This window comes from Eubalaena glacialis, chromosome 11 (genome assembly GCF_028564815.1).
Source record: "Eubalaena glacialis isolate mEubGla1 chromosome 11, mEubGla1.1.hap2.+ XY, whole genome shotgun sequence".
In the NCBI taxonomy this organism is placed as follows: domain Eukaryota; kingdom Metazoa; phylum Chordata; class Mammalia; order Artiodactyla; family Balaenidae; genus Eubalaena; species Eubalaena glacialis.
Window position 1 is genome coordinate 588,209 of NC_083726.1, and position 14,953 is coordinate 603,161.

Consider the following 14,953-nt stretch of genomic DNA (forward strand, 5'->3'; position numbering starts at 1 on the left):
CCGGAAGCCCCGCCCCTCGCTCCGCCGCCCAATTGCCGGGGGCCGCGCCCGCGAAAGCCTGGCTCTGATTGGTCACGCTATCTATCTGCTTCTGCTCCAGGTCTCGCCTGGGGGACTGCGAGGTCCCGGCCCGCTCGGGTCCCGGTCCGCGGGGCTGCGGCTGAGGGCCGGAGCGCGCGGCGGAGACTGGGCCGTCCGGAATGACTGCCCTGCGCAACAGCGGCAGGTCCCTGGAGGTCCGCCCCGGAGGCACCGGCTAGTCCGGGCTGAGCGCTCCGGGCCGGTGGCCGTGACGAGTGACGTCCCCAGGGGACCTCCGGGGTGCCGCCCAACTCCGCGGTGAAGCCAAGGTCAGACCCGGCCCCACGCTTTGCTGAGGTTTGGCCCTGGATTGTCCTTTGCCCACTGCGCACAGGGCAGGAGGGAAAGAGGACCTTTGTCCAGATCTGGCCGAAAGTCGGGGGACAGTTATCGGCCAGGAAGAGCCCCAGGGCGAAGCCAAAGCCGAGAGCCTGCCAGCCTGGAGCCCGGCGACTCCCTCGTGCAGGGCCTTTGCTCCTGCCCTTTCCCCGCTCCAAGCAGGGTTCCTCACACGCGGGCTGGATCCCAGGCCCACCTCTCCTGCCTGCCTCCTGTCACCCTGTGTTTTTCCTTGCACTTCTCTCTGAAATTAGTTCATTCCCTTATTTTCCTGTTTCCTGTGTGTCTTTCTCCTCACCCACGCTCTGGAAGGGCGGGAGCCTTGATGATCTGGGCACCAGTTCCCCCAGAACAGCGCCAGAGAAACCCCCCATAGATGCCCAGGAGGCCTGGGGTGGGCGCAGGGCGGGGAGGGCCAAGCCTGGCCTTGAAGGGCCCGCCCCCAGGTGAGGAGCTGGGGTCAGTGTTGCAGAATGACTCAGGGGTCCAGTTCAGAAGAGCCTTGTGGAGGGCCCCCCAGGGGACCCCGCTGATGCCTGCGTGGCGCGGGTGGTCTTTGCAGGGTTCCCAAGCCCCTGCCCGCCTGGACCCAGAGTCACACCCGAGACTGCAGACAAACTCGCGAGCTCGCCCGTGGCCGGGGCTGTTCCGTTCCCGCCGCCCCGATTCCACACCAACTTCAGGGAGACGCCTCGGAACCTCCTGCTGGGGCCCCAGCATGGTGCCCCAGACCTCGTGTGAACCAGCTCCGCCCCTGCCGGCGCTGTGACCTCGGGGAAGCCCTCACCCCCCTCCAGCTCAGGGTCCTCTTCCCTGCCATGAGCAATGACACTGCCTTCTGTGTGGGGTGGGGGGTCCCACGGACAACGGGGACAACGTGGCGAGGGCCTGGTAGGTGCTCGGCGCCCTGGAGCCCCCTCCTGCAGCCTGACGGCTTCCCTTCCACCTGGACCCACCTGGGGTCTTCCCCACGTGGCCTGCTGGCAGAGCGGGCCCCTGTTCCCAGCCTCCTTCCCAGCTACCTGGGAGACCTGACCTGAGCCTCCCCTCTTCCCCAGGCCCAGGCCCTCCTGCCCCATCTCCTGGCCGCCTCACCCCACTGTCCTACCCCTACTCTGGAATCTGGTGGGACTGGGTGTTTGAGGGCCTGTGAGTGCCGGGCTCTGTGCCCTGCTGCCTGCCCTGCCTGAGCTCACAGCAGAGGGAACATCTGGTGGGTTCCAGTGGTTCAGCAGGTCAGTGCGGGAGGGTCAGTGGCCCTCCCAGCCCTGGCAACCTTGCCTCTGCCTCACTCTTGGGCTGCGTGGCCTCCTGGACCTCCCTAGGCCCATCCGGTACCTGCAGGTGCCGCTGGAGCGCAGGGTCCACGTGGCCCTGATGCATGGGAGCTGAGCTTGGCCCCTTCCTGGCCCCTCCCTGCAAAGAAGACTCAGCCGACAGCCAGGCTGCACCATCCTTGCAGGGCGGGCCTAGGCCCTGTGGGCCGCAGTGCGAGTGCGCAGCCCGCTAGAGCGCAGGGCCGGCCCACGGTCGTCCAGCGCATGCCTGAGTCGGCCCTGGTGCGCTCCGGCCTCGGTGTGTTGAGGTTGGCCTGGCCGCCATCGCTGTACCACCAGACGGTGCCTGAGGGCTCGCGGCTGCAGCTGGCAGAGGTGTGGGCCATCGGCGCAGGGCGTTCAGCCATCGGGCGTGTGGTGCAGCGTGCTGAAGCCACAGCCCTCCTGGTTGTGGGCGCCGCCAGAGCCCTGGAACGTGTCCCCTGTACGGTGTCCCCTGTGCAGCCCTTCAGCCGCACCCCCATCATGGATCCTGGCCATCTGGGCCCCCCGGCAGGTAGTCCAGGAGGAACATCCTTTCCCGGAGAGCTGAGGCTGGCAGAAGTAGGCTGAGAAGTTGGGGACTCTGGGGTCCCAACCTTCTCCCCAGCCCCTAGCCCGGGAAGCATGTCAGCAAACCGCGATGCTTGTGGGCAGGGGGTTGGCACGAGAGCCCCCAGCCCTCCCAGGCACTCACCTGTGGCCCTGAGTACAGGCCGAGAGGTAGAGCCAATAAAACCGGTCTCCCTGGTTCACGCGGAAGCTGTCAGAGCGGGCCCGCAGCGAGTGGTCACCCACGTCCCGCAGATCCACCGTCAGCTCGGTGGGCAGGCCAGGCTGGGAGGTCAGGCCCAAGATGTGTTCCAGCCCCGGCCAGTGGTCACCTGCGGGGAGTGGGGCACCCAGGCTCAGGCCTGCCCTGTGTTCTCAACAAGGCCCTGGGGCCCTGGCTGCACAGCCTTCCTACCTCCCCCGTCTCCAAAGCCCTCTTTGTACTCCTGCCGGCACCTCTCAAAATCCAGCAGCCTCTCCCCGCCCCAGTCTTGACTCTGAATCACCGTCCAACCACTGTCTGCGCGCTTGTCACAGAACCTGGGGTGGGGTGGGCACGTCAGCGCCTCCTGTGCTGGCTGTGCCTGGCGGATCGCAGGGGCCTGCCTCTCCACGGTCCAGGGGGGAGGGATGTCCGCTCTCCCCTAAGCACTCTTTATATGTTTGAAAAATGAAACCTTGGTTTTCTGCTTGTCAGTGTAATACAAACTTGCATTGGAATACGTTTAAATTCTCAGAAATAGGGTGAAGATTTAAAGTAACTCTCCAGGCCTCAGGCTGATGGCTTCAATTTAATGGATGTTATTTTATACTTAACTTGTATTCTGGGCATCTTTCTTTGTTCCCCTGGAAGTAGACTTCTCCTCTCCTTTCCTGACTGTGGCCAGCGCTCAGAGAGCATCTCTGTCTGGCCTGGCGCGGCCCTTCCCTCCCAACCGCCAACGGTAACATCTGTTTTTGCCAAAGTGATACACGAACTGCAGGCTGCTCTCCTGGACGGGGCACTGGGTGCTCTGGCTGGCTGGCGTACACACCACTGGGGCCCTCTGGTTCTCCACCCAGATCTGAGAGCAGTCCCTCCCTGGGGAACACTCGGGCCAGGAGGGGTCGGAGTTCTCCAGGTGACCAGACCCAGAGCCTGAGAAGGGCCCATGGACAATCCAGCAGATGACTTATAACCTTGGTCCTGGCAGACGGGCAGCCACTGTCCTCTCACCTTGGGCCACACCTGCCTCAGGCCTCTTCCCTTCTGGAAGTGGCTGGCCTTCAGGCTCCTAGCATTTGCTGGCCCCCAGCCCTCAGTCAGACCCTCGATTCCTTCCGCTGCCCCTGGACACCACCTCTCCCTGTGGGTCCAACATGGCCTTCACCTGCTGCCCTAGGAGGGTCTGCCTTGGCTTCCCCGCCTCCCTCCCCCGGCCCAGCTGGCCCCCCTAACACCAGCCTGGAGGGGGCCTGGTCCTTGTCTGCCCCTCCCCCAGGCTGTTCAGGGCAGGTACCCAGGTGGGTCCTCACGGGGAGTGAGAAGCCTGCAGGGTGCAGACCTGTGGGTAACAGCTCAGAGGCCACCCAGCCAGCATGCACCGGGCCCCTCCCACTGCCCCACACCCGGCCAGACCTTGGGGTTCCAGCAGGACCGCCTGGACCTGTGGAGAGAAGACCGCGGGCAGAGGGAAGTTCAGTAGCCCCGGGAGCCCCTGGCCCACCATGGGCCTGCCACCCACTCCTACCGGCCTTTGACAATGTACCTCAGAGCTGGCCCAGGGCAGAGGGACGCAGAAGAGCCCCGAGACCCAGCGCAGGGCGGCGGCCATGCTTCCTGGGGGGGCAAACACTGTGGAGAAGCGCCACCCCGCCGGCCTCCTGCCGTGCCCCCGGGGCAGCCCACACGCCTCTCCATGCTCAGTCGCCTTTCTGGGCAGATGTGAGCCGCTGGTCCCCACTGAGTTTTGTTCAAGCTGCTGGGCTCGCTCCCACCTCCTCCCCTCCGGCGTGCCAGGGTGGGGGGCTGAGCAGGGAGGGGAGCCCCAGGGTGTGGACTAGGAGGGCAGGGGTCCACAAGGGATGGGTGGGTGCCACCAACATCCTGATGCCCTTCCCCATCCTCCCTGTACTTGAGTCCCATTCCCGCACATTTCACAAAACAGGCTTCCAAAATTAAATTTTATTTCAGTCTCTAAGGGACGTGTACACGAGCGTGTGAATGACAAGGACATGGCCCAGCCCAAGGCTCCCCGGCCCAGATTGTGGCCGTGGGTTTCACCTGATTTAGACACTGAGTCAACACAGACACAACCAAACGTGGCCCTGGGCCCCTGACGGGATGCACAGATGCTACGTCGAAAACAGGTGACCAGGACACGACGCAAACAGGTAATGACCGGGGTCAAGTGCTGTGTGGGGCCAGCTTGACCTTGGGCCCGGCTGTACCCAAGGCGGTTCCTGCGCAAACTGGCGGGCCCTGGAGGACAACTGCCACCCATCCACTGAGGGTCGGGGTGACCCCCAGGTCCCACCACCAGCTGCACAGGAAGCAGGTTCAACCGCCCGCGGGCCAGGCAGGTTCCACCCCGAGACGGTGGCGGCCCTGGGCCCCCCACGGCTGGAGGTAGACCACGGGGGCAGCCGGACGGGCAGCGGTTGGAGGTCAGCCTGGTTGCCCATGGCCGAAACTGACCCTCGCCACACCCCTGTCTTCCTGGGACCGAGACTCCAAGAGAAAGATGTTCTCTGTCCCAACCAGATTTAAGGCTAGTATTTCCTGACATTTGTTTCAGTTTGTTTTAAGTTAAAATTACCTGAGTAGAAAAGTTTCAGACGCTTTTAAGAGCCAGAAACACACAACCTCTATAGGCACAGCTGTTGCTGGCGCTCACCCGGGGCCACCGCCCCCTCAGGGGGCGCCAAGGAGCCACGCGAAGGGCTGCACGGGCCAAGCTGCCCTTCGCCAGCGTGCTGGCCCGGCACCCCCGCGAGGCGCCCCCTGCGACGCGGAGAGAAGGCACAGTGAGGTAGGGGCTGGCCGGCTGCGGCCCACCGCGCCTCACCCCTCCCCCGCCAGCTCATCCCGGGCCGGTGAACTTCCTAGCGGCCCGCAGGGAGAGGGTGGAGGGGGGCTGCTGGGAAGCCCGAGCTCAGACAGTGAAATAATTCTTTATTTGGGCGGGTTGGGAGAGGGCAGGCGAGGCTAGGCTGGACCCCCATGGGGGGTGGCACCCAGGAGCTCCTCAGGGGGCCGGCCCCCCATGCCCCTCGGCCGTGTCACAGGAGCAGCTGTGGGCAGCCCCCTGGACGGACGTGGTGGCTCCCTCTGTCCTTCCTACTTGTGTGGCCAGGCCTCGGAGGCCCTCTGCAGGCAGTACTGGGCGGCAGGCAGTGACAAGACCAGGCTGCTGGCACGGCGCCCCATCCAGTACAGGCCGTAGCCCAGGAGGCCCAAGAAGGTGGCCTTCACGGCCAGCCAGGACACTCTGCTGGAGATGGACGGCGGGGGGACACTGGGGGGGGAGGGAGGGCGGGCTGGGCCTGGCTGGGGGACGCACGATCCCCCAGCCCCCAGCCCGGCTCTGCGTGGGTGGGGTGTGTGGGGCGGAGGGGTGGGCGGGCGGCACTCACGTCATTATCTCCTGGATGTTGAGGTCGGTGGTCCAGTTCTTCTCGATGCCAGGGACGTGGCCCATGCCCACGACGCCCACCACCACGGAGGGGACGCACTTCCTGGGCTCGGCTGCAGGGGGGAGTGACGCGTCAGCACCGCCCACCCGACTGGCCCCGGCGGGTCCCCAGGGACTGCCCGGCAGCCCGTCCTCACCGTCAGAGGCGCGAGGCAGCTCCAGGCGCCGGGCCGCCTGCCTCAGCATGTAGGTCAGGTAGACGTCCCGCTCAGACACAATGGTGCGGTGCAGGTCGGGGAACTCGCCGATCATCTCGGCCATCATCTGCTCCAGCAGGTCTTTCTGCTTGCACCGCTCCACGTCATCCTTGCTGGGGGAGAAGGGCGTGCCGCCAGCCCGGGGCACGGCTGACCCAGCGCGGGCACGGCTGACCCAGCGCGGGCACGGCTGACCCAGGGCGGGCACGGCTGACCCAGCGCGGGCACGGCTGACCCAGGGCGGGCACGGCTGACCCAGGGCGGGCACGGCTGACCCAGCGCGGGCACGGCTGACCCAGGGCGGGCACGGCTGACCCAGGGCGGGCACGGCTGACCCAGCGCGGGCACGGCTGACCCAGCGCGGGCACGGCTGACCCAGCGCGGGCACGGCTGACCCAGGGCGGGCACGGCTGACCCAGGGCGGGGACGGCTGACCCAGGGCGGGCACGGCTGACCCAGGGCGGGCACGGCTGACCCAGCGCGGGCACGGCTGACCCAGGGCGGGCACGGCTGACCCAGGGCGGGGACGGCTGACCCAGGGCGGGCACGGCTGACCCAGCGCGGGCACGGCTGACCCAGGGCGGGCACGGCTGACCCAGCGCGGGCACGGCTGACCCAGGGCGGGGACGGCTGACCCAGGGCGGGCACGGCTGACCCAGGGCGGGCACGGCTGACCCAGCGCGGGCACGGCTGACCCAGGGCGGGCACGGCTGACCCAGGGCGGGGACGGCTGACCCAGGGCGGGCACGGCTGACCCAGCGCGGGCACGGCTGACCCAGGGCGGGCACGGCTGACCCAGCGCGGGCACGGCTGACCCAGGGCGGGCACGGCTGACCCAGCGCGGGCACGGCTGACCCAGGGCGGGCACGGCTGACCCAGCGCGGGCACGGCTGACCCAGGGCGGGCACGGCTGACCCAGCGCGGGCACGGCTGACCCAGGGCGGGCACGGCTGACCCAGCGCGGGCACGGCTGACCCAGGGCGGGCACGGCTGACCCAGGGCGGGGACGGCTGACCCAGGGCGGGCACGGCTGACCCAGGGCGGGGACCCCGCACCTTCTGCCTGGGATCCTGGCAGAAGGAAGGGGTGGGGAGGCCCTGCGTGAAGGAGGCTCAGCCCGAGAATGAGAGGAGCGTGCCGCATGGCGGGCTGGGCCAGGCCAGGTGTGGACCGAGTGCTCTGTGGGCATCTCAGGCCACTGGCCACTATTCCCGGGCCGGGAGGCCGAGGGGCCCTACCTGATAGGGTCCGACAGGAAACACAGGCCCCAAGCCAGCTTGATCTTCTGCCAGAAGGAAAGGGCGGCGATGGCCCTCTTGAAGGTGACGGGGATAGGCCGGTCGCCCAGGTGGAACTTGCAGAAAGGCACCTTGCTGGCCTGGGCAGAGGCTGGGTGTTGGCGGGGGAGCCTCAGGCCCCGGACAGCTCCCAAGCGCCGAGCCCCCTCCGCTCCCCGGCCGGGCCCGGGCCCACCTCCTTGAAAGCCTCCCTGAACTCGCCGCCAGGGGCCATGCCCAGCTGCTCAGTGATGTGGGCGGACACCTTCAGCAGCAGCATCTGCATAAGTCCCGACATGACCCCGTTCTGCAGGGAGAGGCCCGGTCAGCCGGCGCGCGGCAGAGCACGAGGTGCCTGCGGCCCTGCGGGAGGCCTGCCCTGTGCTCTGGGGAGGAGCGAGGGCCAAGCTGACGTCCAGCAGGGCCTCACGGTGGGCGCCTCACCCACGGTGCACGCTCAGAGGCCCCTCCTGGCCCTTCAGACAACCTTCCCAGAGCAGGCCCACCGCAGGCCGCGCAGTCTCGGACCGGCTGCCTGGCCTCTGCCCCACGGGTGCCCCCTTTCCCCCTCACCCCTCCACGCCAGACCCCCAGCTCCTCTGCCCACATCCCCCTTGGGGCACCTGTCAGTGTGAGTGGACTTGGGTCCTGTGTCCAGAGCCCCTGAGCGAGGCGCAGTGGGGTCGCAGCTCTGGGCCACGTGACACGCTGAGGCCCCCCACCCCCGCCCCTGGTGACCTGCCAGCACACTCCCAGGGCCCTCAGGGTCCCTGACCAGCTCCTGCCTTGGGGTTGGGGCCTCAGCCGCCTCTCCTCACTGTCCCTCGGGCCAGGGTGAAGGGTCCCGGACCAGAGTCCCCACGGGGCTGGCACGCGCACCTGCCTGACGGCCTGCTGCAGCTTCTCCAGGCTGATCTCCTTGGCCTCACGCAGCAGCGTGCGCTCGTCCATCTTCAGCATGGACACGCGGTACTGGCACAGCTCCACCACCACCACGTCGGGCTGCACCTCCCGGATGGTCTGCGACGGACACGCCAGCTCACCGCGGGCCCCACGGGCAGAGCCACGCCGGACCCGGAGGCCCACCCCCAGGGCGACCCCACCGCCGCTCAGCCGCCGTGGAGACAGCTCGGTGCTGGAAGCAACTACGGAGGGAGGGACGACCCGGGTCTGCGTGTCCTGCAGCAGCAGCAGTGGCGGCTCACGGGCCTCACCTTCACCACGTCCTTCTTGCTGTCGTCGCTGAAGTGGGCCGTGCCCACCACGTACACGCGGCTCCCGTCCTCGGCCACCAGCTCGGTCACCGTGCGCGGCAGGTTGGGCCGCTCTTGCCGCCTCTTCAGCTTCATCTCCAGGAGCAGGTTGAAAGCGTCCACGTCGGCTGCAGGGATAGCAAGGCCCAGCTCAGGGCCATCCTCCCGCACGGGCGGCCTGGGCCTCCGGGGCGCAGGGACGGGGGTGCGTGCTGCCCCGCGGAACGCGGACGCACATGGGGGCCTCTCCCGGCCTCGAGCCACTGGTCCTTGCTCACCAGGACGTGTGGCCAGGCCCCACTCCGAGGGGAGCCCCCAGGCTGCCGAGGGGCCCAGGACGGGGGGGCTGTGCAGGGCACCCGGCCTCCCCACCTGAGGAGGGGGCTCCTGCCGCAGCCCTGCTCGCGCTCAAGAGCCCCCCCGCCAACACCCCAGGGTGGGCCAGGGCCCCTGGTCCACCACAAGCTCTGGAGATCACCCAGCCCAAGCCCCTCCCGCCCGGCACGGTGACCCCAGGGAGCACGCACACAGGTTCTGGGGCTCTCCGGGGAGCACCCTGGGCACCACCTCCGAACCCCCTGAAGTCACGATGGGCTCTGTGTTGGCCTGCAGAGGGAAGGGGAGCGTTCGAGTGGTGGTACTCGCCTCTCCGGGGCCTGCCAGGACTCGTGCGGTGGCTCCATCAACCCCCGGGACTGTCAGCCACGTGCCCCGCAGACAATCTCCTCACGGGCGGCCCACCCTCAGGGCGCCCTGCCCCGGGCCCCTCGGCTGACTAGCAACATCCCAGGAAGACCAGTGAAGGGCTTCTCTGCACAGAGGCCAGGGTGACCCCAGGGAGCCTCACGGAGGGGGGAGCCCCACACTCCACGGGGTCGCCCTGGCCCCCAGCCCCCAGCCCAGGGCTCTGACCTCGCGAGGGGGCTGCTCCTCCTGCCCCTCCATGGCGGGGCGGCGGCTGCCGGCAGCGACGAGTGAAGCCTGAGGAGACACAGGAGCCGCGTCTTCACCTGGAGCCCCGGGGCCAGACACAGGGGTCAGCGCCCCGTGGCGCCGCGTCCGTCGGGAATGATCCGCGGGCAGGACCTCGGCCCCAGGCACGGGTGATCTAGGGATCTGCGGTGCGGGGCTGAGAGCAGGGTGGGGACACCCGGGTGGTGAGCCTGAGTCACCCAAGGGCAGGACGTGCCGCCCGGCCTCCTGCTCGCCCAGCAGGGGGATACCCCGCGGGGGCAGCTGGCCAGACCTGGATGCCTCCTTTTTGACTTTGGAATAAAACACAATTTATAAAATTCCCTAAAAAGACAAAACCAGGCGGCAGAAGGGAACCTGTGTGCTGGGCTGGCGCGGAAGGCGGTGCGGCTGCAGCCCCGCTTTCAGGAGCCACATGTGGTGACAATACATGTCACCAGCAGCGTCACACAAGCGTCGGCACAGACTCAGGAGGAGGAGGGGGAGGGATGGCGAACAGCACAGGTGTGTCGGCCTCACTGAGAACCGAGACTTCTTCTGGTTGAAGAAAAGAGGCACAAACTCCAAGAAGCTGAGCTAGGAGCCGAGCCCCGGAGGTCACACGGGAGCCGCTTGTGCTGTCCCTTCTGGAGGGGAGACGGGGTGCAGGAGCCCAGCAAGGCTGTTCTCACCAGAGAGAAGATCTGCGCTGGGCCCGGGACACGTTGTCCTGGACATCTGCCACATGGACGTCACCCGAACCTCCTAAAATCCTGCCGGAAACTCAAACCAGAGTCTGACAGAGCCTCTGGTTCCAGCTCTGAGTTTAGAGCCGGGGTCTGGCCGCCAAAGGACAGGGGGCTTGGCACCCGCAGGAGGGGCCCGCGGGAGAACCTGACAGGTGACTGGAGACCGTCACGTGAGGAACGACTCTAATTTGGTTTCAGTCGTGGGCGCCGTATCGTGGGTTTTTAGAGTCCGTGTCTGTCACACGTGAACAGATGGGACGTGCCGGGAGGCCCCATGCGGGCAGTGGGACACCCCTGGGGCGCCTGTCAGTTTCACTGTTGCACTTTCACAACAAAGAGGAAAAACAAATAATAAATAAACATGACGCTAGGTCAAGTTCCTTCCCCCTTGCACCCCGTGACCCTGAGCCCAACCCTAACCCGGGCTCTGTTCCCGGCCCGCTGGGAGCTCCGCTTCCTCGCCTGCGGCCGGGAGGACCGGCTCGGGCAGGTGGCTCAGCGCAGGGCAGCCTATCCCAGGACGGCTGTGCCTTCTGGAAGAAATGAGGCTGGGGGAAGGGTCTGGAAGAGAAACTGGCTCAGGACCAAAAGGGGGCAGGCCCGCCAGCGGAGAAGGGTGGCAGGCAGAGCCGTGGCCTCCGCACGGGGCAGGGGAGCCGGCTCTGGGGTCTGAGCCCGGCCTGGGCCCCCGGGCGCCCCACCATCGGGGAAGGAGCAGCAGCTCCGGGGGCGCCCGGTCCCCACGGGCAGCGGCTCACCCGGCCTCACCACTCCCGGGGCCGCCTCCTTCCCACTTCACAGACGAAAGCGCTCCACTGATGCAAGGCACCGACCGAAATAGAAACAGGAAGCTGTGTCTGTGGCCGAGCTGGGGCCCGCCCGCCTCTCAGGTTCCCAAGCCGGCCCAGGAGAGCATCCCCCCGGTCCGCTTCACACAAGGCTGCCAAAGTACTAGAGAAACTTCTTAAGGAAGCATCCAGTGCTGTCCTGGGAAACCTGTGTGACAGCCGGTAAGAGGAGGGCCACTGAGGCCTCAGCCTCCCTCCCACAGGGGTGGGGGTCACAGGTCTGGGTCGGCCCTGCCCTTGCCCTCCCTGCATTTGGCCTGGCCAGGCCAGACGCATCCTCTGTCCCCAGGGGGCAGACGAGCCTTGAGCCCCGAGATGGCTGGGCCACCAACCGCAGCACCAGGACCCAGGTCCCCTCGAGCTCGCCGGGGTGGGCGCCTGGCCTGGGAGGGGTCAGGCAGGAAGGCCACCGAGGCCCCTTCAGGGCCAAGAGCCCGTGATTCTGAGAAGCGTCTCTCTGATGTTATCACATGCACACACTTCCCAATACCCTGGTTTCCTGCAACCTCAGCCAGGGCCCCTGCTGATACCCTTGTAGGACGTATCAGTAAGTTCAGTGGGTCATCAATCCCTCCTCCCCTAGGGAGCCCCACTCACCATGATGCACTTTCAAATATTTACGACTGGGACCCGAGCCTCTCTAAATATTTACGGGAGGGGAGCAAAGGGCCCAACGCCATAGAACCCTGGGCCCGGCCTCCATCTCCCACACCCGCACGCTGTGTTTCTGGCCACAAAATCTCTGGACGATGGGTCATGGCAGCTCATCACACCACCACAGGCTGCAGCGACCAGCAGACCCCAGGCTAACACCCTCGCGGGGAGATCGATGTGCCCCCTCCTAAATCCAGGTTCCAGCGCCCAGCTCCCACCAGCCAGCACAGCCCCAGGGAGGCCGGAACCAGGCTTCCGCCCGGCAACCTGGCCACGCCGCGGCCACCAACGCCGAGACCCTGGGGAGCCCGGCACAAAGCAGACCCTTCTGCCCAGTGCAGGTGCTCACCGCCCCCAACAGGTGTCACTGCTGAGCCGGACTGTCTACGGAGCACGGCCTGGGGAGGCACCAGGCTCAGCGGTGGGAGAGGCCTCCGGAGCCTGGCCACCGAGGCCGGTCCTCTAGGCGGCTGCCAGCACCCGTGCTGCGGGGCACGGCTACAGGGTTGGCCAGATCTCAGGCTGCCGCTTGGCGCGGTGCGGCCTCGGGCAAGTCGTTCCAACCCGCCAGGCTCTTAGCTCCTGCCTTTAGGGCCGAGGTGGTTAGAGCAGCCACCCAGCCATCCCACGAGCAGCACGAGGCGTGCCACACTGAGATGTCACCTCCGCTTCCCTCTGCCGGGGCATGAAGAGAACCAGCCACCTGGTTTCAGGAGACTCGTCCACAGAGAGGGACACCACCCTTATCTGGCTCCACGCAGATGACACCCACACGCTTCTAGGAAAACGAGCTCCAAATCCGAGGGAATCCCTGACCCCCGTGAGGACCTATCTTGTCGGGTTCACCAGAGAATGCACCTGCTCACAGGGCAGGGAGAGCCCCACCTGCATTAGGGACCCCCAGGGAACGTGTCAAGGTGCTCTTGCTGGATGGGGTGTTAGCACAGGAAACGGTTTGCTGGGTGCCCCTGGCAGGACAGACCTGAGGACACCAGAGAGTGCAGGCTGCGTGGCAAGCCACAGCTCCCGCCTGCCCAGCCCAGGCAGCTGTCCCCTTCCAGGAGCAGCTATGGACTGAACTGTGTCCCCTCATAGTTTGAAGCCCTAACCCCAGTGGGGGTGAAATTAGGAGGCGGGGACTTTGGGAGATGGTGAGGGTTGGGTGAGGTCATGAGACTGTGCCCCAGGATGGGATCAGAGCCTTCCTCGGAAGAGACCCGGGAGAGCGGCCCGGTGAGGATACAGTGAGAAGGCAGCTGCCTGGAGGCCGGGAAGAAAGACCCCTCACCAGCAACCAAATCAGCCAGCACCTTGATCTTGACTTTTCTGTCTCCAGAACTGTGAGAAAACCGTTAAGCCCCCTTCAGTGGTATTTTGTCATGATTGCAGAGCAGGATGAGACAGCCATTCTCTCTCATTCACCCCTGTAAAAATTAGGAAGCCAGAAACTGCCTCCCAGACCCAGAGCTGATGGAGTTCCCAGAAAAACCATCTCCCAACCAACCCACTAGGCCTGCTCACAAAGCCAAGGGTTCCAAACTGGACAGACTAGCGGGCCGGAGAACTGGGAGGCAGCAGGGTGTGGCCCAAAGCCCTGACCCCCTACATCCATCCCCACTTCTGAAGCCTGGGCACCTTGGCCACCGGAGACCCTCCTGGGTCTGGCAGGCTCTGCTTTATGGAGGTGTGGCCGAGAGTAGGATGGGGGTAGAGGGCACATGCCAACTCACACCTGAGCTGGAAGCCTACCACACCTGGCCAACCCTCTTGGAACCTGGACTCTACCCAGTGCTGGGTCCCCACACTGACCTCCACTGCAGGGCGCTGGGTAGGGGCCTGCCCGCCCACCGTGCCAGGCCCTCTCCTGGCTGCAACATCACCGCCATCCTGTAAGGCTGACCAGTGGCCCCAAGGTCAGGGCTCCCTCCCAGCCACACAAGGGGGCAACAGCGGCAAAAGGGAGAGGCCCAGGGAGAGTGGAGCCTGCACAGGAGGGCGCCGAGCTGGTGGCCTGGACATCTTCCTCTCCAGGGGACCCCGAAAGCCAGGAGGATTCAACCTGAAAACCATCAATCTCCTGACGAGGCTGCCCTGACGCCCAAAGTCAGCCGAGGACTTCTGAGCGAGTTCCTCGCTGTCTTCGGTATGCTTTGGTTTCCTTTCTCGGGACAGTTTTCACAAAGACGCATACGTGAACTCTGTGGTGCTTTATGGCATGTAAGTTATGTCTCAATAAAGCTCTTCACAGAAACAAGGTAAGTAAAGACCTACAAGGCCTCGGAAGTTTGGTCTCCTTTGCCCATATGGCAGCCCTGCTTGCTCGGCTTGAAGGGCAGAGGCCTCCAGCACGCAGAAGGGCCCAGGGTCTCCACCGAGACCCTGCCGCCGCCGCCTGGGGAGGAGGGGACCCTGCCCCTCACGCCTGGTCCCCCGCCCCGGACTCCGGCCGACCCCGCCCCCGGCCCCGACCCCCGACTCCGGGCCCCGGGCCCCGCCCCCCGGCCCCGCCCCCGGCCCGCACCATCCAAGCCCTCGAACCCTCGCGACCCTCGCCGTCGACTCCGGCCCCGCGCGCACTCCTCGGAGGTCGGGGCTGATCCTTCCGGCCCGAGACCTCACGCTGGGGGCTGGCTGGGCCCGGCCCGGCCCGATGCGGGGCAGCATCCGACCTGGACCGCGGGCTGACCTCGACCCGCCGGGGCCCCCGCGCGCCGCCCCCCGCCCCAGGCCCGTGCCGCGCGGCGTACCAAGGCGGGGCGGCGCTCCTCAGCCGGCCTCCATGCGGCTCGTCGCCCCACCAGACGGGGCGGACCGCGACAGCGGGGCGGGGCGGCCAGACGGGCCGGGGCCGGAGGGCCGGGCGGAGCGCGGCATGCCGGGAAGCGTAGTTCCGCGCGCCTTCGGCCCGCCCTTGCAGCGAACCTGTCCCGGGCCCGTGGACTACAGTTCCCAGGGGGCCGCGCGCGAGCAGCCGCGGACTTCACTTCCCAGGAGACCGCGCGCGAGAAAGCACCTCCTCGCCCCGCCCCGCCTCCAGCGTCGGGATTCGAGGATTCAAGCGG

At 66.8% G+C, this 14,953-nt stretch overlaps 1 protein-coding gene and 1 long non-coding RNA gene across 6 annotated transcripts; one reads left to right on the forward strand and one right to left on the reverse strand.

Annotated features, from left to right (window-relative positions):
- Positions 1–63: 63 nt before the first annotated feature.
- LOC133100607 (uncharacterized) lies at positions 64–5,762 on the forward strand. 2 transcript variants are annotated; one of them, XR_009702502.1, is made up of 3 exons: positions 64–350; positions 983–4,661; positions 4,798–5,762. It is a non-coding gene; the product is annotated as an uncharacterized LOC133100607 (long non-coding RNA). The 2 variants fall into 2 exon arrangements; XR_009702503.1 differs by having other exon boundaries at positions 983–4,212; positions 4,462–5,762.
- On the reverse strand, positions 4,438–14,725 carry TRABD (TraB domain containing). 4 transcript variants are annotated; one of them, XM_061204891.1, is made up of 10 exons: positions 14,639–14,725; positions 9,602–9,670; positions 9,217–9,295; positions 8,651–8,817; positions 8,316–8,456; positions 7,633–7,743; positions 7,398–7,537; positions 6,100–6,272; positions 5,904–6,015; positions 4,438–5,785 (listed from the first exon to the last, which is right to left on the reverse strand). In XM_061204891.1, exons 2-10 carry the CDS (start codon positions 9,632–9,634, stop codon positions 5,608–5,610), a joined length of 1,134 nt encoding a protein of 377 aa, XP_061060874.1. In that variant the 5' UTR covers positions 9,635–9,670; positions 14,639–14,725; the 3' UTR covers positions 4,438–5,607. The 4 variants fall into 4 exon arrangements, with proteins under 4 accessions (XP_061060874.1, XP_061060876.1, XP_061060877.1 ...); XM_061204893.1 differs by having other exon boundaries at positions 9,602–13,950; positions 14,639–14,719; XM_061204894.1 differs by having other exon boundaries at positions 9,602–9,818; positions 14,639–14,718.
- Between the last annotated feature and the right edge of the window lie 228 nt (positions 14,726–14,953).